Genomic DNA, 25,857 nt, shown 5'->3' with positions numbered 1-25,857 from the left:
TTAAGGAAGCTCTGTGGGATTTGAGGAGTTTTATATGAAAAATGCTTTTTATATAGTCCAGTCTGCAGCTGAGAATCCTTTTAAGCCCAAAGGATCTTGCATTTCCTGATTATGAGTCTGGTTAAGACGTGACAGAATTACATTAGTGATATCAGTCCAAGTTGTCAGATGGTTTATGATTCAACAAAGGAAAGAAACCCAACAATCTTGATTGGCAAAATTTTATCTTGTTTACTATTGTTTGAGGTATTTAAACGTAAGTGACAAGCTAAACCCTCTTGAATGCTTGTTTCACCATATATTTCAAACCATATTTAGTATTTTGCATAGGCTTCTCTCAGAAGGACCAATGTAGTTGAGTGCGCCACCTCAGGTGATAGAATTGACAACCAGAGCCCTGTCATAAAAGATGGGAACACTTGTGTGAACAGAGAAGTGCTGGAGAGGGACACTGATGACTGCTCTGTGCAGTTCTGTATCAGCTAGGTCTGGTTAGAAATACTCTATTTCTTTAAATGCTCTCTGTTTTTAACAAATTCTGTGTTTTTTCAGAAGTAAAAACTAGACTCTGGCTGACAGTTTCATGGCATTAACATGGCTCTTGTAATATGGATGGAGTATAAAATTGATACCTATCTTTTTTTTTGTGAAATTACCACATTCCACCTCTTTTTAAATTAAGTGGGAAACCACAGGACATCTCATAGAATATTTCCTTTTATGTGATGCTTTCCCCAGATACAGTAAAATCACTATCGGCTCTACACTGTTTTAACCGTATATGGTTAGAACTACACCTAGCTCTTGAGACAAGTGAAACACCTGATTAGGTGATGCTGGTAAAGATGGTGTTTACTGCTTTGTTTTCATTTCAGTATAGTCATTTTCACTGATGAAATGCTATCAACGAAGACCAGCTTTCAGGAAAAAAAATTCATCCATGGGTAGAACTTTGTGGTGCCAGATGTGTGTCCTTTGGTTTGATGATTTCCTTGTAAGGCAGAGCCAAGACAAATTGAACTGAATTACAAGAGGTGCAGTTTTAGTAGATTTGTAAGTGATCTCATTCATGCTGAAGCTAAATCCTTTCCAGGCTAGGTGTCAAAATCTCCCAAAGTATCTGTTTCCAAATTGTGAGCAGATAGGCTGGATAAAGAACAGCTTTGCAGAAAAGGGCCTAGGGGCAGCTGTGAAAGCCTAGAAGTGTGGGTCAGTGTGCAGGCTGAGGGAAGTGGTTACTTTCCCTTCCTTGTGAGAGCAGTACTTGGAGTGTTGTGCTCAGCTTGGCTCCCCCAAGAGTTGCCAACAAAATAGAGCCTGATAGAGCAGCTTAGAGGATGGTGGTGGGGCTGGGATATGTGGTCTATGAAGCGCTTGGACTGTTCTGCCTGTAGAAGAGAAGGTAAAGATGTGGGGCTAAACAGATCCATGCTTACCATATGGAAATGAGACCTGTACTCTTCCTACAGGTGCCCAATAGAAGGACAGTACTCTGCAGTGAGAGAAATTCCAGTTGCATACATGAGATAAAACCTAAAGAATCACCTTGAAAATGGTCCAGGACTTTGAGCGGATACCCAGAGAGATTGTGAAGTCTTCATCACCAGAAATTTTCAGAACTCTAATGGACAGACTCAGAGCCACCTGATCTAGCTTTGAAATTAGGTCTGCTTTGAGTAGCAGATCTCCGCCAAGCCCTTTCAATGTTCATTATTCCATGATTCTATGGAAACAGACCACTGTATGGGAAGCTAGTTATTATGGGGACAGACAGACCCTCTGGCTGCCTCTGTGCATGCAAACCACCCTGTTTGCAGGTAGAAGTAGTTTTGCTACAGTTTATCAATGCAGGTGTTTATGTCCATGCTAACTGTCCCACGGAGAAAGGCCAACGTTTGCAAATACAGTAATTTAACATTGACTCTACTGTAAGGATTTAAATCTTATGTCCTTGAAGGAATCTTTTAGGAAACGTGGACTTGGAACGTAATTGAATAGTGTGCTGTGTGAATAACTGCAGCTGATCTCTACATTTGGATCTAAGTTTAAAAACAAAGCGTAAGTTGTTTTTCAGTTTCTTGACAGCTTTAAGTGTTTTGTTTCAATTGCTCTGTGCTATGGGGAAACCGCAACAGGTACAAAGTAGTAAAATCAGGTCGTTTGTGCCACTCCCTCTGTAAAAGTATCACATGCACTTTTGTAGCAAGAAACTGCTTCACCTTTTTTTTTCTCAGAAATGGAAAAGTTTCCACATTGCACTCACAACGTGGCTTGTTTTGGCTGACAGGTGTCCTTCAGGATGTGCTGCAAGGGGAGCTGTTGGGAAAAGGCTGGCACATGGCAGAGCAGTGCTTCCAGATGCATTTTTCAGACAGTTCTGGTGGTCTGTGTTAGGTTATGTGATTAAAAGCTCAGCTCCACAAATGCAAAGCAGGCCAGAGGAAAGAGGTAACTTGTGCAGGTGCAGCTGCCACTGCTGGGGGCTGCTGTGATCCAGCAGCTCCTGTCCTGAGGTGTGGGGCTGTGAGGCTCAGCACACTGGAGCCACCCACATCAGCACTTCCTCAGAATCTGCAGTGGCCACGGGCTGGCTGTGCAGGGAGTGCTGCCCACCCAGGAACTGACACATGGCTGGGAAAGGCCGTGTGAGGAGAGGTGATGGTGCGGCCCACCTGCTTTTTGCATTGGTGAATGTTGGGTTTGGGATTACAGCTCAGCTCTTTTAAGCACAGAGAAGCAAGGGGAAGCCCAATACTAAACTGGAGCTCCTGAAGCTGAAACCCCTTGCTCTGTCTTTCCTGGGCCATCTCAGGAGAGCTCATCTCATAGGCTCAGTGACTTACAGAGACATGGGATGTTGGAGAAGATTGGGGTGTGTATAAATCCTGTTCTGGGATATTTAGAGGCAGAACCAAGTGGGGAGAAAGGGAGGGGTTGTGGTTTGGAGGAGCAAGCATGGACAGAGAGGGAAGGGGGAAATTCTGGGCAAAGAGGCTGCTGCTCAGCAGCATGTCTGGCTGTGCCTACCCCTCATGGTGCTGTCTGGTCTCCCTGAAAATTCCTTCCAGTTCTTTCTAAACACAATTAAAATTCTTAAAACTGTCTAACTAATACTGGCTTGGGGATAAATTAGGGATGAATTTAGGCAAAATCTAGACACATACATTTCCTTGAAATCAATGTGATACTTGACCACCTAGAAGCGTTTGAAAGAGATTGGGTTTTACAAAATTCTGTCAACCTTTATAAGAAAAGCACCTTTATTGTGTTAAGTGGCTGACATCTTGAGTGATGTTTTCTTCATCTCCTTTGAACTGCAAAGTAAGAGGTCTGTGCTCTTTCCATTAAAAGAAAACTGATAGAATTGAAAGATGAATATTTCAAAGCATTTCAAGCAAGCCAAGATGAAATTACAGAATGTAAATTCTGGGCTTCAGAGACTAAAGCAATCCTGTACCTGAGAATTATGTACACTTAAACTTCATAATTTAACACATATTCATGGGAGAAATATGAAATCTAAAATAATTCTTATGGAATAAATTGTAGATTTAAGTAATAGGCTCGACCATTAAAAGGCAATGCACACATAAACCAGCTGTAGTTGACTGTAGCACTGCAAACCTGGTGTTTGTCAGTTGCATTCACCCAGTAGACTAAAGTTAATTGAGCCCTAGAGAAATTTGAAATTAGACACCTAAACAGAAACTGTCAACTATACAAGAAGGTTTGAGTTTTGTGTTAAGTTTTGGCAGTGCAGGTCTCTTTAAGTTGTGGCCTTAAAGAAGGGGGGAAGTGCTGAGAAAGAAGACAAATTCTCATGGTCTTCTTCCGTAAAAGAGAAATTATAATTAATGAATACTTTCACAAGTTCCTGGTTTCAATAAATGCATGCTAATTATACTGATAATATGATATATGATGATACTTAATTTGAAGGAGTTGGAAGTGTCAGTCAAACAAATGCATTGGGGCTGTCTCATCCAGCCTGGGAAGTGAGATTAGGATACACAATCCTAATGATGTTAATGCACAGGAGCTCTCCTGCACCGATTCCTCGCATGCATGCTTTTGCACTAAATATCAAAATGTATTAAGATAAACTGGGGAAAGATGCAAAGGAACCCAGGGAGGCACAAAAATATATGCAGAAATCAGTGCCAAGTACCACTTTGAAAGAACCCAAGTCAATCCAGTTTGTACAAAGGAAATTAAATCAAGCACATACACATGAATTGAGACAAGGCCAAAGAACAGCGAAGCTGAGAAGGCAGTGGGTGGTAGCAGAGAGCAAGTTTTGTGTAATTGATTGACACAGTAAGAGTGCTGGCAGCCTCACGGGAGCTGCGACTTGGTGCAGGAAACTCCCTTTGCACTGACGGACAAGGGGTGACTGGGGCTGTGCTCCCTTCCCTGGGGCATGTGGGTGTGCTCCGGATGGTGAAGCAGATACCAAGCTGGGCACTTTAGAGCAGGGAGAAGCAGGTGCAAGGATTGAGTTTAAACATTTAAAAATCTGAAGAAATAACTGTGTCACCTTAGAGATTAACTGTGGGGAGCACTCTGGTTCTGAATCAGGAGATCATAATCGCATTTGTAAACAAAAATTCAGGCGGTGAACCTTAGTTTTGGCTGCGGTCTCGTGTTGTAGGGAATGAGCAAGAAAATCCATTTGTCGGGAAAAGATTAGGAGATGCGTGGCCGTAGCAGCTCATATAGGCTGCATGACCTGACAGCTCTGCCCCACTGTTTTTTGTTAGAGAAATACCTCGTAAAGCCACAGCTCTAGCAGTACAAGCTATGTCAAGAGCCTGTGAAATGCATGATTTTTAGGGGCAGAGCGCCTTCTCCACCGCAGCCCCAGCCGCTGGAGCTCGGGCTCTGCCATTCACAGAGGTGCCGGAGGAGAGGCTGCTTGTCGCTTTCTCCGTCTGCCTTTGCTGAAGAGCAGCATTAAAGGTCTGGTTCGGGCTTAGAGCCGTGAGGAAGCTAGAAAGAGTGTGGGTTAGAGAGCAGTGCAGCTCATTCAAGACTCAGTGTGGACCCAGCACTGGCCATTCCCACTCCTTCAGACTTTAAATCAAAGCATACAGTCTGTGCAGCACGGCTACAGACCTGAGAGAAAAATGGGGTCACAAATGTAGGCCAATTGCCCATGCATCATGGAACAGGAAATCTTGCAGAACAGCATTTTTCATTTACTCATCTCTCAGTGTAGTTAGAATTTTTAAAAAATGAATGTATCCTGACTTGTGCTGTTGTATACTAAAAGGACCTGTTAGTCACAGGAAGCAAACTGAACACTGTCCAGCTGTGTGGTCTTTGACAATAAATAGCATCCATGCATTTTCTTGTCACTACTGGTTTTTTTACACAGATTACCTGCTATTTTTTTTTCTGTATGGTAGAGTCAAATTCTGCTAATGAATCATTTTACGATTTACTTGAGTCTCTCGTCTTGAGGGGTTAGGGAAGGGAATTGAAACAAACTTTCAACAGGCAGGAACATAAAAGAGATCATTCAAATCAAGCAAACCTAATTGCTTGAAACTTACTTTCTCCCTCCTAGGTTGCAACAGTATAGGAGAGCTGAAGTTGAGCTGTGACAAGCTAATCACATAGCTAAAGACAGATTTTCTCTCTTGAGAATGGCTGCCCCTTTCTTCTCCTGGTTTTTGTTCTTAACCTGAGGGTTTAATCTAAAACCACAGCAGTCTGTTGTTAGCTACCAGACTGAGGCACACAGTTACTTGGAATGATTGTTAGCGAACTACGTGCTTGATTTTTAGTAAATATGATATTTAATAGAATTTAAGCCTCCACCTGAAGATGTGGTAGTGCAGAAAAGTCTCATAGGGTGTAGAATTTTCCAACACTTCGGGGAAAACAGGAATTTTGACACTTTGCCATAGGTATTGCTCACCAGTACAAGGTGCTGAGAGGATGGCCCTCACTGACCATTTGTCTGGGAAGGGACAGTGTCTTCTCTGTGCACAAGGTTGCACTGGAGAATGGAATTTAATACTGTCATGTTAAACCTACTGAAGTGAATAAATGCTGGGACACTGGTGTGTCTTATGGACTAGTTTTAACCTCTATCTGCAGGAAACTGCACATAGAGATAAAACTACACAAGCACAAATTAGATCTAGTCTCAGGCACAGAAAGGAGGGGGATGAAGGACACTTGAGGATCCTCTGTTGTTTATTTGGGGTTGGAACAGGCAGTGGTAAGGCAGTGTGGGACCAATACTGAAGTCCAGGTGGAGCATGGTGAGGCACACTCCACCTGTGTGGTGCAGAATATTCCTCACTCCCAGATTTTCACTGTGGTGTTAGCAAGTTGAACTATTCTTCCTTCCCCGTAGTTTGATGGTTTGTGAAAAGGTAGAAACCTCTGATCTCAGAAAAGCCCTCTACTTTCATTAGTTGTGAAGCCTGTCAAACTGGGAACTGTGCCACTCTAAGCACAGCGCAAGTAACCACAAGATGGTTACTTAAAAAATCCTGTGACTGATTGGGGTCTGGGGAGATGGTAATGGCTACTGCTCAGGAGGAAAAAAACCTACTCTGGTGCTGATCTGAGCCATTAGAACAAGTCAGAGGGGAGAAAGACACAACAGGCCCTCCAATAAAGACAGTTCAGTGTAGTACTGCATGCGGGTGGAGGCCTCACTAATATACTTGCTAGTCTTCCAGGGACCTGGAAGAAAACCCTTGGATTGCCTTCAAATCAAGCAGGTTTGGTTTTCCCCTTAGGAGCACTGTATAGCTCCTGAGGAGTTCAACAATGGAAGCTGAACTTTTGGTGGTACATTAAAGCTGTTGTGTAGTGAGAAGAGATGCTGGAACCAGGCAGACTGAGAGGTTTAAGTCTCAGGAGGGGCTGTGAGGCAGAATTGGGCACACCAGAGATGTGCTTAAGTGTCCCTGTGCAGGGGCTGTGCTTCAAACTCTAGCCTGAGGTTCAGAGCACTGGAGTTACAGGGACAGAAGAGTTCCTTCTTAGGAGAGCAGGCTGGCAATGAGCCCCTGAAAAAGCTGCTGCTGACATCAGCTTCAAAGGCTCAGTGTGAGCTGGGTGCTACTGTACTCTAACACAGACTGAAAACCACCCTGGGCCTTGCAGTAGTGCAGAAAGAGAGAAGATGAAAGACTTTTAGAGTAGGATGTCATCACTTCAGATATACCAAGATAAAGTTGTAAGCAATCTCTATATATGACTGTCAAAAGATACAAGTCTAGTATTTTCCAATGATTCTGGTATTTTCTATTTATTAGAATAATAAGCTTTTAACTTAATTAAAAATTCTCTTAAGCCCTCTCCAAAAAAAGCACCCTTAGCTCATGGGTTATAGAAAATTGAACTCCAGAAGTTTCTTTCTTCTTTACAAACAGCAGCTTTTTAATTAATTTATAATCAGAGGGGAGCTTTTAAAAAAAAAAACCTTGTGCTACCTTGTGTGAGGAGGCGTCTTCCTCAGCAGAAGCTTGAAATAACTTTTAACCACAAATCTGTTGCTTGTAAAAATCTTTCAGTCTAACATTCTGTTTTGCCTTTCACAGTCTTGCACTCAGCAGTGATGAAAAGGAAAATTAGTGTAAAGAAAAGTTATTTCTAAATCATAAAAGAGCCTTTAGGGGGAACTGAAAAATACTGACTCTTGCCACACACCTGTTGTGTCACACTGGACCAAACTCACATTCACCTTCCATTTCACTTAACCAGGCGGAGTGGCTACATTTGAGAGCTTCATTTTGTGCTCAAAGGCTTCTCTCCAGCTGCTGGCATGGCCTATCTCTCACCCTCTTGCACTATTACTTGCACTCTTGGCACTAAGAAATGTCTACCTGAGTACTGAAACAGCTGGTTTGGATGATGAGGAAATTACAAGTTACTGCTGCAATGCCATACCTGGTGAGGTCAGCTGAACATGGACAAAAAGAATATTTTGGGGGCAAGAGAAAGAAACATATCTGTCAGATGTTCATCTTTGTAGGAGGAAGCAGATAGAGCCAAGAGTTTGTGTAGGACCACAGAGAGCAGCAATGGGGAGCAGCAGCAGATCTTGGTGAGGGTGTCCCAGTTAGCATTTCGGTGCTGATTCCTGGAACATGCACTAAAGCTTCAGAGTAGTGAGAGCCCACTGGGGATGAGTGATAGACCAATGCAAAATTAGATGCCTGTCAAGCCTAGCCAAAAAAGTGGGAGGAAGATGCAGTAAAGCAGGACGTGGTTAATACTAGTTCACTTTTCAAAATCTCAGCAGTGGAGGCAACTAAAACATCCTAGGGAGAAAGGACCATGGCTTGCCAGCTTTCTCAAGTGTGTCCTCACAAACACATATATCTTTCTCCCCTCAGTAAAGAAAATGTTTGTGTCACACAGCACAATCATATAATTCTAAAATCATGGAATAGTTTGGTTTGGAAGGGGTCTTCAAAGGTCATCTAGTACAATTCCCCTGCAACAAGCAGGGATGATGCCATGAAGAGATGAGCAAGGTGCCTGGGTAGGCATCAAAAATAATCTAACTTGGAGAAAGATTAATAAATAGGTCCTTTGGGGGCTGTATTGCATCTGCTCCTGAACTATCTGCCACAGCTTTGCACCGGGTAAGGAAGATACACTGAGAGATCTGTTGAAATGTTTTGCTGCAGATGAAAAAATTTCCTTGACAAGGCTAAGAGCCATAAACAAGTTTCTGGTTTTCCAGCTTGCATTGGGTTTGTGTGGCAATGTTTTGGCGGAGGTGGGTGGGTGGGGGATGCTCCAGCTTCCCATGTCCGACAGACGCAATGCCAGACACTCCAAGACAGATGCATTGCTGGTCAAGGCCAAGTCCATAAGCGAGGGTGGCAGAGCCTCTGGGATAATATATTTAAGAAGGTGGGGGGAAAAAACCTTCACAAGAGCAATGACAGATAAAGAAGAGAAGAATAAGAATATATGAGAGAATATAACAGCTCTAGAGATGCCCAGGTGAAGCAATCTCTCCCTGCCCTTATCTCATGAGCCTTTCATTATATTTCCACTCCCCTGTCTGTTTGAGGAGGGGAGTGATAGAAATGCTTTGGTGGGCACCTGGCATCCAGCCAGGGTCAACCCATTCACTGAAGTTCAAATCTGTGCCAGAATGCCTACATAACTGACTTGTCCCTTTGTGCTCCTGGTGTCACCAGGACAGTGATACCTGGGTAACTGGGCTAACTGTTCTTCACTCTCCAGGCTGTTGGAGAGTGTATAATACTATAGGAGATAATACTATCTCCTATAGTATTATTTCAGTAGATATAGCTGTCCTGCTTGATTCTCTAACATCCCACATCATTGGCAAGTTCCTGTCTTTGTGCAGGCCAGATTATATTTAAAGAAACAAGCCTATCATCCCTCAGCAATGGATGTAAGCACATGCTTGCATTCTCTGTGTAGCACAAAATTAATCTACTGCAATTGCCCATATGTTGCTTCTGTGAGGAAACATTCAGTAATGTGCCTCCCATTACTTATTTGGGTTTTGTTTTGGGTTTTTTTAACTTTTTTTTTTTTTTTTTACCACCTCTGAAATCACAGTGGAAAAATCTGTGTTTTCGAAGCCCTAACTACCAGTGATTGCATGCCTAAAGACCTAGAGATCTAATGATAACAACAGCTGCCCACTCTTAGAAGGGAAGTGAAAGGTTACCTATCTGCTGCAATATGAATCCAGAAAGACATGTTAGCTGTGCACAGCAGAGGATCCTGTGTCAGCAGCACTTTCCCTGTTATCTGCTTGGCACAACACAGCTCTCTGCATGCCCACTGCAGCTCTGTGCATTTCCTTTCCCTCCCAGTCCCCACAGAAATAAATGGTTATGCTCAGTGCTCGAAAGGGATCATGGTGCAACTCTTCTGCTGTGGAAGTGTCTGTAACATTTAAAACTTGTTAAAAGCAAAATTATTTAAACGTGCTTGATTGTCCCACTGATTAATATCTGACCATAGAGAGGATGTGTGATTAGGACACAACTTTTTACCTATACCAGCCTGCACAAGTGACATCTCAGTGATGATTGTACAGGAGCAGTAATTCCTCCTGTCCAGAAGACCTGAAAGGAGATTTTCCTCCTTGCAGAGAAATCTCTTGTGGCAATTTCTCTCTGGGTAGCCTCAGCTCATTGGTGTGGTTAGTGGTTACAGCCTGCACTATGGCTGTAAATGAGGTAAAATGAGATGTAAAATGAGGGAGTCGTGATCTCATTGAAGTGGCCAGCCAGCACCTCCAGTTTGTCTTTACAATCAGCAAAATCACAGCTCACATACTGAAAAGCATGTGCTGTAACTTGGCCCATGCAGGAGGAAAGAAATAATCTCTGATCTGTATCCAGCATATTGTGCAGACACAAGTTCAAATTTCATCCTTCCATTTCATTGTCTGTGGTTTTAGGTGGGAGCTGGGATCACAGACCCCTTTAAACTTCCGTCCTGCACATCCAATTGCACCATTGGGTATACAAACAACTTTTAAACTATCTTTTAGCTCTTACACAGGCTGTGAAGTCCACTGCTGAAGAGATGGGATTGGGACATCCCATGGTGTGGGTGTCTTGTAAAAAAACCAGACATATAAAGAAAGGACAGGCCTAAAAAAAGATCAGGTCACTGTACTCAACATATTCAGGTTAAAATGTAAATTTTTGGGAGTACAGAGTGATGACAGGCTCTGAGAAACTACTTTGGTAGTTATTTCAACAAGACATGAAACAGAGTGAGTAACTGAGTCGAGCAATAAAAAAATGTTACCCCAATGGGTATGGTCTGACTACAGGATCAAAAACATAGAAATTATGTCGGCAATACATGCTTAACTCTGCTTGTATCTTTTGTGTATGCAACATTTCTGACATGGAAATTCACTTGTTTTCTACAGTCTAATGTAAATTAGTCAAACACTGGCAGACAATTCAGCAGAATGTTCTTGCAGTAGACCATTGACTTCAGAAAGCAGCAGTTATTTGGAAATATTTTGCAATATTTTGTCTTCTTTGAGGTGATATACTTAATTTAAAAAATGTAGATTGACTTTAGCAAGAATATGATCTTAAGTCCCTAAATAAGAGACTGTGATTGTGACTTCTTTCTTGGGATTTCAGGAACAAACATTTATTTTCTGGTCCATAAAACAGTTTCCTGTGGATTGAGAAGGTAGGTAAGTGAGATCACAAGTGCCTGGCATCTTCACTCAGTTGGTCCTTGGCAGTACAAGTATTATATCATTTTGTTCATCACTGTAAGGGTTAATTACCTCTGGCATAACCTGGGGAGACACTTTCACCAGAAATGATTCTTAAACCTTTTTAAGATAAGCAGTTAAAAGGGAATAGTTAGAAATAGACCAAATACAGCATAAGCTAGGAAAAGTTTTTTTCTTAAAGAAAAAAACCCTAATTTCAATAAATCAGGTCTTTCCTTCAGAATACCTTTAGATATCCCAGAAACATTTTGATGAAAAGTTGAAGGGTGTTAATTGGAAAAGGATGATCTTACACCTCATGGGAGTTGCTGTTCTTTGTGATTTCTATTATTTTTTCTGTCTAAATTCTGTGAGATCTTAAACCATGGAATGACATTACTCACTGCCTACTTTCTCTGTCCAAAGCTAGGAAACATCCTAACCTATAAGCTCAGACTACAAAAGAGAATAAATGCATAAACAAGCATAGAATGACTCAGCTGTGTATCTTGGTGCATTTTATAAATCAGCATTTTTGCCATAAAAATTCCCTGATAATTTTTGATTTATAGCTTTGGTTTACCATTTTCTCAAATAGAATAAAATCTGTTTAACCAGATTCTCTGAAGTCAATGATTATCAACAGGAGGATTCATTTACTGCTCTTCATACTTTTTTCTGGAACTCAGGCCTGCTATGAGCTCAGCTGGTTCTAAGAAGTGACGCTGCAGTGAAGCAGAGGAGTGCTCTGAGTATGACTGTGCTCCTCCTTCAGAAATTCCATGTTTAGTCTGACAAGAAATCACATCTGAATCTCTACCATGACCGGTAAACTGTTTCCCATCAGGTTGGTTTTTTTGCAGCCTCACTTCATTTTCAAGATAAAAATTGAGTTGTATTGGTGGAAGAAAAGCAATGGATTGACACACCTTACAAACACAGTCATGCCTTGGGCTAGAGGTGAGCCCTAAGCACTGACTGTGCAGGCTCCTTCCCAAGGGCTCTGTTTTTAGCTGCTACCCACTTAATCTCTGAGCCCTGTTTGCTCCTGTGGGGGAAAAGAAACCTGGAGAAGGCCTTTAGGAGGGCTCTGTCTTCCCTGACTGGTTTGACAGAGGTGACCAAGTGATAAAAACATTGATGGGTGCTGGTCAGTGTGGGGTGGATCTCAGTCACTGACACCTCATAATGTGAGAGGAGGGCTGCATCTGGCAAGGGGATAATGGAAGCAGATAGGACTGAGGTAAAATGGGAACAAAAAATGATCAAAGGGGAAGTAAGTGAGAGGGGTATTGCAAAATGTAATGCTGAAGAGAAATTGTAAGGACAACAAGAGATGGGAATAAGAGAAATCTTGAAAAACTGAACAAAGAAAGAGGAAGAAATAGGGAGAACAAAAAACTAAATACAGAAATACCAAAACCAGCAAAAATGTTTGACAAGAAGTAAAAAGCTAGATGCAAACAAAAGAAGGAAAATTTTAATGGAATTAATGAGAAAAAAATACATATTGAAGATGTTGGATGATTGTGATGAGAAAATTAAATAGGTAACATAAACAACTTGAATGTAAATACATGATTTACAATTTATAGTCCAAAAGGATGATGAAGAGACTAGAACTTCAGCTGATGGCTAGGTTTTTGAATTAGATTAGACTGGTCTAAATTTAACTGAAGGAACATGAAATCAGGTTGGAAGAACATAGGAGTGCATGGTACCTTTCTTTTAGAGTTAAAAAAGGTGACATATTGTGTCATTTCAGAAGAAACAAGTGGATTCTGGAACAACTCAGGTAATGGCTTTGCTTTCCTTATCTTTAAATATTTTATTTCCTTAATTAATGGTGACAGAAAACTAACATGTGGTGAGATTTGAAAAACCACAGTTACCATATTAGCTGAGCAAGAGCAGATTTCCTTTCAGAGTTCTAACATATGAACCAAAACTAGCTAACACACAGATTGGCAAAGAGTTGTGCTAAAAAGAACAAACTTTCCACTTCCACAGTGTGAAGGTGAAGCACAAAGAGCCTGTAAAGGATGACTGATTGAAAGAAACTGTGTTGAAAAGGTAAGTTGGACTAGGTACCTTGTGGTAACTTTGGAATTCACCAAATGGTGAATTCTTCACCTTCTGAAAGATTGTTATTTGTGCTATTGAATATATTACAGACTAAAATCTAAAGATGCCTTTAAATTAGAAAGCACCTGATTATGGAAAAAGGTGAGCAATAGCTTTTGTAAAGGATCAGCTAAAGCTCTGATTTATCTTTTAATTAACCATTAAAAATCTGATCTGTATTTTGATGACTCTCATTCCATGAAAATATGTTGATAATATTCAGCTTCTTCACAGGCTAATCTTGGTATTCCAAAGGTAAGTTGTTGCCTGAGAGATGTTGGAAGCTGTTACTAGAAGTGCTTGTCTGAATATGTATTACAATCATCACGGACAATCATAATGGTGATTTGAAGTCACAGATGGTTTTGTAATGGAGGGGGATTTTCTACTTCTGTTACTCATCATTTGCTGCTTACTTGACTGCATGTGTTACATTTGTTTTTGTGTAATGAAGTTTGCTTTGCAAGACACAGATCTATCTCTTCACTCCCAAAGTTATGGGAAAGAAGCACTAGAAATGCTTCAGTGAAATATCCCACAATGACACATCAGCAAATTCCATTACCAGTGGAATGTGTCCCTACTCTGAATTTGCTGCTTTTAACAAGGTTTGAGCCCTTGTTTCAAACTGTCTGAGACTGTGAACAGGAACCAGTGGTTTTCTTCAGACAGTGCTTACAGAAAGGGAGTTCTCTGTAAACAGGATCGAGGCTGTTATAAGTAGCTATGTTACTACAAGGAGTTTATCAAGAGTAAATGTACTGTGCCTTGCAGCACTTGAGGGACAGGAGACTTCAAAATGAAGCTTGTGTTTTCTTTCTAAGAAACCTCAGAAACTACCTTCCAGGACTCATCTCTATTTAATTAGATGATTTACATTATTACAATTTGACATGCAAATGAGTTAGCAAACCAGCACAAGAATGTAGTTAAAAGAAAAGTTAAAGCCCCTTTTAGCAAAGGTTCAAAGGATGGCCTGAAAACCTGTGAAGTTTTAATTATGGAAATCGTTATTAATTATTAAATTATAAATAATAGAGTGAAGAGTACTTCACTATTTTGATTAAGGATGTCTCGAAAGATTCACAAGGACTTCTGTCTTGTCTCTGCACTGAAACTTAAACATCTTCTTTCCTCCATGTTACTGGAATAAAACTATTTTCAAGTGCTTAATTTTGTTATGGATTTAGTCACAGCATGCTCCAGATCTGTGATGACAGGGAGTGGTTTAGTCCAAACAACTATAAGGGGGCAAAATCAATCTTATAGTGACCCTGCTGAAATTATTTAAGTCACAGATAGATTTCACACTTCTTTGCTTTGTATGCATCAAACAGTGAAGATTACTGTTCAGCAGTAACAATCAAAACATGCTTTCACCACATCTGCATGCACATTTAGGTAAAACAAGACTCTCATTTCAGGGCTTTCAGGTATCTCTGTGTTATTCCCTGCACATGTGTTTGGTTATAGTTGCAGTATTGGACAATGGGAAAATGAGCCTTTGAGAAAATGACATGTGTCAGCTTAGATGATTATGATCCATTACATCATGGTGCTTTAAATCTACCAGTTCTCCTTTTTGACACCAGGCAGAGTTTTTGTTCCATTTACTGGGTGTGGTGGGAAGAAGCCCAAAACCTTAAGATGGTAGGGAGGCACTGCTACTGTGATATGCTCAGTTTAGAAAAAAAAGGTGAGTGAGCAGAACATCTGCTTCATTCTTTAGGTCCAGGGTTCTATTAATTTAATCATATCAGAATCTTACAAGACTGTCAGTATTTATGCCATGTGGCATCTCTAATAAGATGCCAAAGACAATTTCTAAAATAAATAAGGAATTCAAAGAGGGGGGTTTAACAGGTTTTGGTTTTTTTTCCCCCTTTCCTGTTAATTCAACCATCTAGGTTGTGTTCGGAACCAAGGTCTGGAAAAGAAACCTTTCTAAGTTTTAAAATTCAGGAATCCTGAAATTAAATTATTCCATGTCTAGTTCTAACTAACTTTAGCAACAGGCCTGAACAGCATGAATATGAACAGCAAATGTTTGTGCCAAACAGCCAAATACAACCACATTTTACTTGTTTACTTGCCTTTACACATTTTGTGTTGGCAGACCTTGACAAACATTTGGGTTGTGTGCACTTTGACATATAACAGATTACTATTTTTTTTTCTTCTAAAACACCTGCTAATTAGTTTGGTAATTATTACTTGTCTCATTTCACAGTTTTACTCTAAGCAGTCTTGTTGATTTAAATGATTGATGTCGAAACTACTTATCTGCATGACATTAAGTGCACCCTTTGCAAATTCAGGTCATCATTCAGGACCTGTTCTGAGCACAGTGGCAATTAACACCCTGCTTATTATGATTCTGATTCGAGCTTGATTATTTTAAGAATAATATCATTACATAGGTAATTAGTAAATTAATAAAATATTTGCCTCAAGCTTGTATGTTTTCAGCACAGCAACATTTTCCTTTACATAAAAAACAGGTTATTTCTGTTGCTTGTGAGAGGGAAGTGGTGGTTATTTCAATTTAACTCTGTACATTTAACTAATGCTGTTATTTCTTGTTTTCTAAATTAGAGCGTACTTTTGTTGAGGCTGATAGTAAATGTGCTTGAGGCAGCCAGAACAGACTTTAAAAGAATCACACATCCTCTTTCATCTGGTCTTCAGACGATTTTCAGATTGGGTGAGTACTAAAATAAAGCAGATAATCTGTAATCTGTGTATATGTGTGGCAAATGTACTAAACTGAACATGTAAGTGGGATTCTATTTACAAGGGTAGACTATTCTTAAAAGTACTTAGTGACTGACTTTTTTTCTTCATAGAATTCTGTCTTTTTCCTCAGGTCTGTCTTTATTCGTTGTCTTTTCTTTGTATTATTCAAATAGTATATTTTTTCTTAAGATTGTGGTTTAGTCTTACCTTTGAGTGCTCACACACTGCTTTCATAGTGAAAAGAAATGTGATGATATGGATAAAGTGGAAAAATGCTAAGCTCAAAAAATTCAAGGTTTATATATTTAATATTCAGAACATAGATGTTTTTGAGTGCACATGCACAGACATGTACTACCCATATTTAGTACATAACCAATGTTAGGACACACCACCTTATATAGAGAGAGAGATGGATAGATAGATATAGATATAGATAGATACGAAAATTAGTTTTTATATTTACCTAATACATTAATATTAAAAAAAGATGTAAATGTGCAGGTTATAAATTATAAATGTGCCTACTGAAATACTGTTAGAAAGATTTAAATCAAAAAGGAAATTGTGTTTATACGAGCTCTGATTCAACTTCCTCAGCAGCCAACACATCTTTTTAATAACTTCTGTGAATGCTGTTTCAAATTCAGAAAAGGAAGTCAGCTCAAGAGATTTAAATCAGGTCTAAATCTGATGTCTGAAATTCTGATTTCAGTTTTTGGGTCTTTTGCTACAGAAGCTTCTGCTGGACAGTCAAAGTAATTTTGTGAATAAGTGTGTGGCTGGTGGTGGTTTTTTGAATTCCTGTAGGATCAGGGAGAATATGCATCTCTCCTGTGATGAATAGTTGTTGTTCCCCATATGGTCTCTGCTGAGCTCTTCTGCAAACTAAAGAGCGTTTTATTAGTGATTATCTGACAAGATTTCCCTTCTTAGCCCTCCTTGCAGGCTGTAGAAAATACCCACGACTCCCTAGGCTGTCAGACCCTCCCAGTATATTTTAACCATGAAAGTCTTAAAAAGACCTGAAGGGCCAACACCTAGAATGGTATTTATTCTTCAACAATAAAATAACAGTTTCTAAAATACTAACCTAGACAGGTACCCCCAACTGTAGAGTTACTGTGGCTGCAGCCAAGTGCAAAGGGTAACAGAAACACCAAGCAAGGTCATGAGTGTGTGGTGGATGAGATCAGAAAGTGTAAAGCAGCAGACAGTGACTAAAATTGTGCAAAGATAGGCTAGGGGACCACAGCCCCAGGTTAATTGCATAACTCGCCTGCTTGCCCTATACATCTCTGCACTTCTGAGAGATACCTTTAAACTGTTTGAAATTTACTTCAAGCACTTTCAGGCTATCATATTCCTGCAGCTTCTAAAAATCAGTTTTGAAAAGCCAGCAGATGAAACTGAAGAGGTAGTTAAAGGTTTGTTTAAAGGGCAGGAAATCCAGATAAACTGTGATGCCTTAGCAACATCATCTAGTTCAGATCTTTACCCAGCTGCAGCCCTCTGCCATGAGCCAGCATCCCCACATGAGTCATCCTTATTATGTTCTGTCCTTTCCCACCCCAATTTCCCCATTATATCTGGACTTCATCTGCCCCACTTTTACAAATTCTCTCTCTCTTGTTTTCAACATTAGGTAATTCCCAAACAATAAAGTTTTGATTTTGTAGAATTAAAGCTGACTCATGTCCTCTTCCCAATTAGTAGCATGACTAGCAAAAAGCAGACAATCTCTAGACAAAGCTGCCCTTCCCAGCCTTGACAAATATGGGACCTCATGTCATCGGGTTCCTGAAATTACTGCCTTGGTGATAGGTACAGTTCTCTTTCTAATGGGAAGAAGGGAAGGACTGAACTCATGCACAGGAATGCTGAGGAATTAAATCTCCTGCCCATGGACTCCTGTGTGAGGTGTAACGAGTTATTTAAGACCAGCTTCCCACATGTGGACACCAATGGCATGTTCCCCATTTTATTTTTCTGTGACTTTAGAACCCATGGTCTGATTTGCAGAAGTCTGATCCTTCGATCCCATGGATGCAAGTAGTCAATGGATTTAATCCTTTACTTAGCTGAAGTCCTTCACCATTTTAAGTAGTCTTAGAAGTGTTGTTGAGCTATCTGTCTCAAACTGAGCATCTTAAGTGGATACTTCACTCTAATGACTCCGATTTTCCCTTCTAAATAAGGTGGTAATACTTCTTCACCACAGGGTGTTGTGAAAATTAAGTAAGATTTGTAAATTTGTAAAACAGTTAGGTACCACAATGATAAAGAAAGCAATTTTTTTTTTTTTGGGGTGCTGTCTGAAGTGCACACTGAATGCTGCACTGTAAATCTGTGCACTGACCAAAACACCCGTGCTCAGTCTGCTCATATATTGTGTACTATCTTTGAACTATAAGAAGCTCTTATTCTGTTGCTCTTCAATTACCTCACTAGTGTAATAAAAAAGGACAAATAATATCGTGTTGAAAGTGCTGAGACACTTAAAAAGTGTCAGAGTGGGAAAAAAGGGTAAACTGTTGCATTACTGTTATGAAGTATACTAAGGGAGTGCTGTTTATTTTTTCTGTATTTCCCTCAATACACAGATTGCCATTGTCATACAGAAATTCTCAGAGTAAAATTTAATTTATTATAATTTCTTGTGGTGCAAATTCAACGTGAAGTAGCAGTCACATATTCTCATACATAATTTATTAGCCTATGAATAAACATTTAATATATAAGATTGTGCTCTTAATAATACTGATAAAAACCATTCCGTTTCTACAGCTGCATAATTTGCAGAGATGTGTGATTTGCTAACATGGTCCAGTGATAACATTCTGTTCTGAGTAGGTTTTATTTCCAGTTTTGTTTTTCTACTTGTTCACACTTATTGTGCTGGTATCCTGATCCAATCAACTTTATTTTCTTTTCAGAAATACTTGGGAAAGTATTTTGAGGTCTTTCTGAACATATTTTTCTGAGAAGTGTACTGCCAAAATGAATTTTGTAAGTATCAAATTGATATAAATTGATACATAGTAGTATATCAATAAAGTAATGACTCTGTAAGACCCAGTTCCTTGAGGCTGCAGATCCAAACGCCATAATTTCAGGAGTGAAAATCTGAAGAGATGTTTCTGACAGCAGAGTTCAATCAAAACACACTGTTTATTGAACTTTCGCTATAGATTTGGTGTTTATGGTCCAGGTAAATGTGTCTCAGGCTAGCTGTCATAGATTGTCTGAGTAGAGAGAAGCAATCATTTTTGGGCTTGATTTAGTCAAGCTACATTAGTATGAAATGCATAACATGCTAGAAAGGCCTGTTTGCCTTGTGTGATGGTAAAGAAAGACTAGACCCCTAATTCAGATTCAGATATATACACCACAGAGTCTTCTGTGACAGCAGACTTGTACTTTCTGCATAATGCACTTAAATATGAAGGCCTTTGGGACATGCAAAAGGATTATTTCCACATGCATATTTTAAGTATGAATTTGTGAAATTTCCTAGATAGTTCACACAAGCCTGGTCTGTAGTGTTAAATGCATTTGTAATTGGAATGTGTAGTCAGTTATCTATCACGTTTCTACTACACAAGGATTAAAGATTAACATCTGTGTGTTAACTCGTGTTCTCCTTTTCTACAGACAGACCCTTGTTCCACAGATTACCCCTACTATTCAGACTATGCTTCTCTAATCATGCAACCTTGTTCTAAGCTGGAGGTCAGGAACTTCACAAGAGCATTTCTGCCAGTTGCATATTCATTGATTTGTATCATCGGCCTCTTGGGTAACATCTTTGTGGTGATGACCTTCGCTTTATACGAAAGAACCAAGTCCATGACAGATGTGTACCTCTTCAACATGGCCATAGCAGACATACTGTTTGTTCTTACTCTTCCACTGTGGGCAGTGAATTATGCAGCTGACGAATGGATTTTTGGTGACTTCATTTGCAAAATGACTAGAGGTATCTACGCAATCAACTTCAGCTGTGGCATGCTGCTCTTGGCCTTTATCAGCGTGGACCGGTACATTGCTATCGTACAGGCAACAAAGTCTTTTAAACTCAGGGCAAGGACTCTGGCACATAGTAAACTCATTTGTTTGGCTGTGTGGATATCATCAATTTTAATCTCCAGTTCCTCTTTTCTGTACAGTGAAAGTTACAGCTTCTCCATCAATGAAACCAAAGAGATTTGTGATCACAGATTTGATGGAATGTCTGAAAGCACCACGCTGAAATCACTGCTGCTGTGGCTACAAGTTTCATTTGGATTTTTTATACCTTTCATATTCATGATTTTTTGCTACACCTTCATTGTCAAATCCTTACAACAAGCTCAGAATTCCAAAAGAAACAAAGCAATCCGTGTAATTGTATTAATTGTAGCTGTTTTCCTAGTTTGCCAGGTACCTTATAACATTGTACTTCTCATAACAGCTGTCAACATGGGCAAGATTGACAAATCTTGTGACAGTGACAAGATAATGGCTTATGCAAAGTACACCACTGAAGCCATAGCATTTTTACACTGTTGTGTGAACCCTGTGCTCTATGCATTTATTGGAGTGAAGTTCAGAAGTTATTTTGTGAAGCTGATGAAGGACCTATGGTGCAAGAGGGACAAGAAAGACAATAAACGTAGTTTAAGGACAAACTCTGATACTTATCATTCAAGACAGACTAGTGAAATTCTGACTGACAATGGATCGTCTTTTACTATATAAATACAATTTGACCAAAATTAGTACTGAAGGGCTCTTCTCACCGGGTCACCCAAACTAATGTCACTGTGCCATGTGACAGCAAGTATCTGAGCTCCTTTGTGTCTCTAAAGTGATCCAATGATCTACAGCTCCTTTCAGGAAATTAATTAAGATAAAGGAATAATACCGTCCTGTACAAAACTAAAGCCTTATTCACTTCTCTTAATACACTTCTAAAGTACATTCTCTTGGAATTATAAAGAAATTGAAATTTTCAGAGGAACCCTGTCATTGTGCAAGGAAAAATCACATCTTGTCTGTCCTACAACACCGAAATATCCCCAAAATAATAAGTAAAGGTTATGTCTAGGCTCTTTCTTACATTTATTTTGTTTCTGTTAATTTCTTCTACCTGGGAATCCTAGTGAAGTGTAGCTCTCCACTGTACTTATATTGCAGACAGGTAATATTGTGACAGTACTAACCCAAAGAAATGGCATTTTGAGCAAAGCACGACAAGGAATTTCACAGACTGCGAAATGACAAAAGAGGCTCAGGACTGCTGACATTGCTAGGCAGAAATAATCTTTGCCCAGTGCTATTCTGAACAGAGAGTGAAGCTTTGTTAGAGAGTTTCTTCTCTTTGCTTGGCACAGGGTTCAGATGCTGGAATCCAACAAAGCTGATAATCTGATGAATATCTCTTTGTGAAAAGTTGTCTCTTTCTAGCTGAAATTCACACTCTACTTTTTAAAAGGCAACTAACTGTATGAAACTGCAATTATTCCAGCACTATTTGTTGGAATGTGATTGGTGATAAAATAGGAAGCATTTCTTTGCATTTAGCTGCTGCTAGCAAAGATTCCTTAGGAATGTATTTACCAGCTCAAATATTCCTATATGTAGTTTCAGAAATTAGTTAGAAGTTATTATCTAAAACAGAGCAGAATCTGACTTAATTCAGCCAGAATTTTTACTGAGTCAGTATTTGACTCACTATACATATAGGAATATTTATAATAGATGCAATTAGTTTTACCCAGCCTTTACTCTTCAGCAAATCCTTGGTGGATCTTCTGCTCAGTGAGTGAGCTTTACCACTGTTGCAGTCACAGTGGGACAATGAGATAGACAGAAGCAGGATCTGTAGATCCCTTGAGGAATGCATTAATATGGCACATGAAACTAGTGCTGCCTTGGTTGGTACAATCCATCCTTGTTTCCACTGCAGTGTCAGGTTTTTAAATATCAGTGCCACATATGATAAAGATTGCATATATTTATCATAACTGAATAGCAATTTTGCGAGACTATGATAGAAAAATATGTAAATACAGATGCATGCCTTTGCTGTACATAGCAATGATGATTTTCTGGAAGAGAATTCAGCAAATAAAAAATGTAAGGAAAATATCCCCTCATATCTAAGAGTTCCCTTCTACATGTGTTGCCATGAAACATCCTCTTACACTGTGCAAAATCTGTCATGTCTGAACAGTCTGTCTATCGGGGGGTCCCTGAGGGAACGTGCCTCAGGGTGGGAAGTTCAGAGTTCAGAGCTGAAGCAGCTGCAGCAGCTCTTGGGCACAACCTCCCAAGGCTCCAAATTGTATCCCCCACCTCCTGCCACCCTACTGCCATGCCTGCATTGGCCTTCAGCCACTGGAGAGCTCAAACACTGCCCCAGCAGGGCGAGGGACAGTCACTGACTGGGCACTGGCACTGGCACTGGCACTGGCACTGGCACTGTCCCACCAGCGGTGACTTGCTGACAGACCCTGGGAAAGGGCAGGGACAGTGTGCCATAGCCTTCCTGAAGTGGTTCCTGGCTGAAAGAGCATCCTCCATCAGGGGTGAGGGCAGAGAAAGTGAGCAAATCAGGGTCCTGCAGAGCTGGGCCTTCCCCAGAGAGAGGGGTCAGCCTGGGGTCTCGCAGGTCGCCAGCCCCTCGTAACCGTGAGGGGCCCAGGCAGGCTGGAAGTGGTGGTGTGGGACAGCTGCCTCAGGCAGGAACAGCACTGCTTCTCGGCTGCTGGATTTTGTGAGGGTAAAATGCTCACTGGAAATGACATTGGAGTGTAGGAAATGTACCCAGCTGCTCCCCAATGCATATGGGAGAGAAGTCCTGCGGAGGGAAGAGGAATATAGTACACATGCAAGACTAAAACAGCACCTGGTGTACGATTTGCACTGGTGCCAAGGCCTTGCCAAAAGTCCTGCTTGAGGTGCAGCCAAAATTTATTGCTATGAATGAGTGCTCTGTCCCTAGGAAAGATGGGGGTGGATTCCTGTGATGGTTTAACACGTATAGCTGCCAAGCATCTACCAAAGCCTCTCTATCACTCCCCTCCTCAACTGGACAGGGTAGAGAAAATGTAATGTAAGGCTCATGAGTTAATATAAGAGGAGGGAGAGATCACTCACTGATTGCTATCATGGTATTTGTATAAGTTAATTGGATTTAACAGTCAAAATCAGAGCAAGATAATGAAAAATAGAACAGATCTTAAAATTACCTTCCCCCCACCCAGACATAACTTTGTTCCTGATTCTTTACCTCCTTACCCACAGCTAGCAGGGAGATGGGAATGAGGGTTACAGTCAGTTCATCACATGCTGTTTCTGCCACCACTTCCTCCTCAAGAAGAGGAGCCCTTCCCCTGCCCTAGCCTGGAGCCCCTCACACAGAAGACAGTCTTCCACTAATTCCTTCAGCATGAGTTCTTTCCATGGGCTGCAGTTCTTCACAAACTGCTCCAGCTTGGGTCCTTTTCTATGGCTTACAGTCCTTCAATAAAAGGCTGCTCCAGCATGGTTTCCCTCTGAGGTCACAAGTCCTGCCAAGAAACTGGGTAACATGGGCTCCTCTCTCCCCAGGGCCGCAGGTCCTGACAGGAGCCTGCTCCAGTGTGGGCTTCCCACACAGCCACAAACTCACAAGTCTTTTTCAAGCATCCAGCTGTTCTCATGTGGGACTCTTCCAGGGTCTGAGCCCCCGTGGAGCTCTGAAGGCTGCAGGGAGACAGCCTGCCTCACCACGGTCTTCATAATGAGCTGCAAGTGTATCTCTTCTCTGGTGCCCTGGAGCACCTTCTCCCCCTCTTTCTTTGCTGGCCTTGGTGTCTGCAGTGTCGGTTCTGTCACATATTCTCGCTCCTGTCTTCGCTGTCTGCAATTACTTCTGTACCAATAACTTTTTTTTTCCTATTTAACATTGTTATCATGATGGACTCAGCCTTGGGCAGAAGTGGGTCTATCTTGGAGGAGCCAGCTGACCTTGGCTCTGTTGGAAGTGGGAGAAGTTTCTAGCAGTTCCTCAGAGTAGCCACCCTTAGAGCTCCCCCACTACCCAAACGTGACCACACAAACCCAATACATCTCCTAAGGGGCTGCTGTGCAGGGAGAACCACAGCTCCAGCCAGTGGGATGCTGACTTTCTTACACACACTTTGAGGGTAACTACAGGATGGAAGGGTGGATAGATAGAAATTTAATTTAGATGTAATATCTTCTTGACATTTGTTGTGAAATCTACCGCAAGGTAAAAGAGGAAGACCAGGTCAGAGCAAAAGCAGTGTAAAAGAAGGATTATTCTGCTCAATGTGCAGAAGGAGATGACCATAGTGGCAGGCTGGCCAGTGGATGTAGCTGATGGGCCCTCAGATATTCCATCATTCCTCTGGTGGCCATGCCAGCAGAACCAACTCATGAGTTTGGGCTAATATTGGTAGTTCAGAGCATGAAAAGAGCACAGATTTAGAGGAGCCTGGGAACTTGGTGTTCCCTTTAGTGCTTATGGAGCAACATTTCAAAGCTTACTTAAAATGCATCCTGCATTTTATTATGATTTTCTCCCTATTGTGGTAGCTGTGTATGACAAACATATGGTAAGATTTTCTTTTTTGTTGCAGGTATTTAATCTGGGATTTTTGGAAAGGTAAGACTTGGTTTTACACAAGTTCTTGTTTCCCACCACATTAAAAGAGAGAAGGACATATGCAGTGTTGCATCATGTCTTACACAGAGAAGATGTGGCTGATAAGCTTCAAGAAGTCGATTCATATCTGCCTCCAGCTGGGGGCTGGGGCTGGCTTGTGGTATTGGCTGCATGTACAAGGTCTCTCTGATCAGCACGTTCCATTCTGCTTTAGGTGGGTCCATGCTGGCCCTGCTTGATGCTTCCTGCTCTAGCAGTTCAGAAGGACGTAGGTCATCAGTGCACACTGCTAAATAAAGGCATAATACCTCAGTGAACACAGCCTAAAGCTAATTCTGTTTTCTGATATATGTGATCATGAAAATGGACCTGATTTATTATTCTTCTCCCCACAATAAATGACAGCTTTCTTTACGGGGTGAAATTTAAATTTCATGCAGTGTCTCTTCTATTCATATATTGCATTTCTTAGAAGAGTGATCACTATAAGCTTATGAGCCTTCAAGAGAGTTAAAGTGGACAGATAAGATCAAAAAACCATCTCTGCCTTGCTTCTAGCAAGGAAAGGCAAAGGAAAGAAAATGAAAATGATACACCAAGGTAGATAGCACTTGGTGATGATGAGTGGAAACTGAAGGGAAATTTGAAAAAGCACCCAGGACAAGAACATCTTGCTATGGAAGGTTATTAATGATGGTTAAGTACATAACAGATATAACTCTGCTTTGAATCTTTGTAGGGCAATCTTGTTATTTATAATCATGGAAATTCTGGGGAAATTTTCTTGCTACACAAGAGATGGTAGTTGAAGCTTTAAAAAATTTGGAAACGATTGAAAAAAGAGTTTCAGATTAAGTGAAAATGATAACAGTTTCAAATCATCAAAACATTTTGTCTCATGAAGCACCTAAAATATTTTGACATTTCTGTTTTGTTTTCAGATACTATGACAAATGCCAAGGAAATGATTTCACAAAACCACTGAAAGTGGTTCCTTACCTACTTTTTCTGCTGCTGCCAAGTAACCAGGGTATGCCCTCCAGCTGCCTCCTCTGGCAGGGGGTACCAATCCTCTGTCACCCCCTGTGAGTGAAGAACTCATAACTTCTTTGAAACAATCTATGCAAAG

At 40.7% G+C, this 25,857-nt stretch overlaps 1 protein-coding gene across 2 annotated transcripts; it reads left to right on the top strand.

Moving 5' to 3' along the window:
• Nucleotides 1-13,183: 13,183 nt before the first annotated feature.
• On the top strand, nucleotides 13,184-22,202 carry CCR6 (C-C motif chemokine receptor 6). 2 transcript variants are annotated; one of them, XM_086875195.1, is made up of 4 exons: nucleotides 13,184-13,285; nucleotides 15,932-16,040; nucleotides 19,009-19,081; nucleotides 19,727-22,202. In XM_086875195.1, exons 3-4 carry the CDS (start codon nucleotides 19,073-19,075, stop codon nucleotides 20,810-20,812), a joined length of 1,095 nt encoding a protein of 364 aa, XP_086731321.1. In that variant the 5' UTR covers nucleotides 13,184-13,285; nucleotides 15,932-16,040; nucleotides 19,009-19,072; the 3' UTR covers nucleotides 20,813-22,202. The 2 variants fall into 2 exon arrangements, with proteins under 2 accessions (XP_086731321.1, XP_023779473.1); XM_023923705.2 differs by lacking the exon at nucleotides 13,184-13,285 and adding an exon at nucleotides 13,310-13,438.
• The last annotated feature ends 3,655 nt before the right edge of the window (nucleotides 22,203-25,857 follow it).

This window comes from Cyanistes caeruleus, chromosome 2, assembly GCF_971803275.1.
Source record: "Cyanistes caeruleus chromosome 2, bCyaCae1.hap1.1, whole genome shotgun sequence".
NCBI lineage: Eukaryota > Metazoa > Chordata > Aves > Passeriformes > Paridae > Cyanistes > Cyanistes caeruleus.
This window is presented reverse-complemented; position numbering and strand designations above follow the sequence as displayed.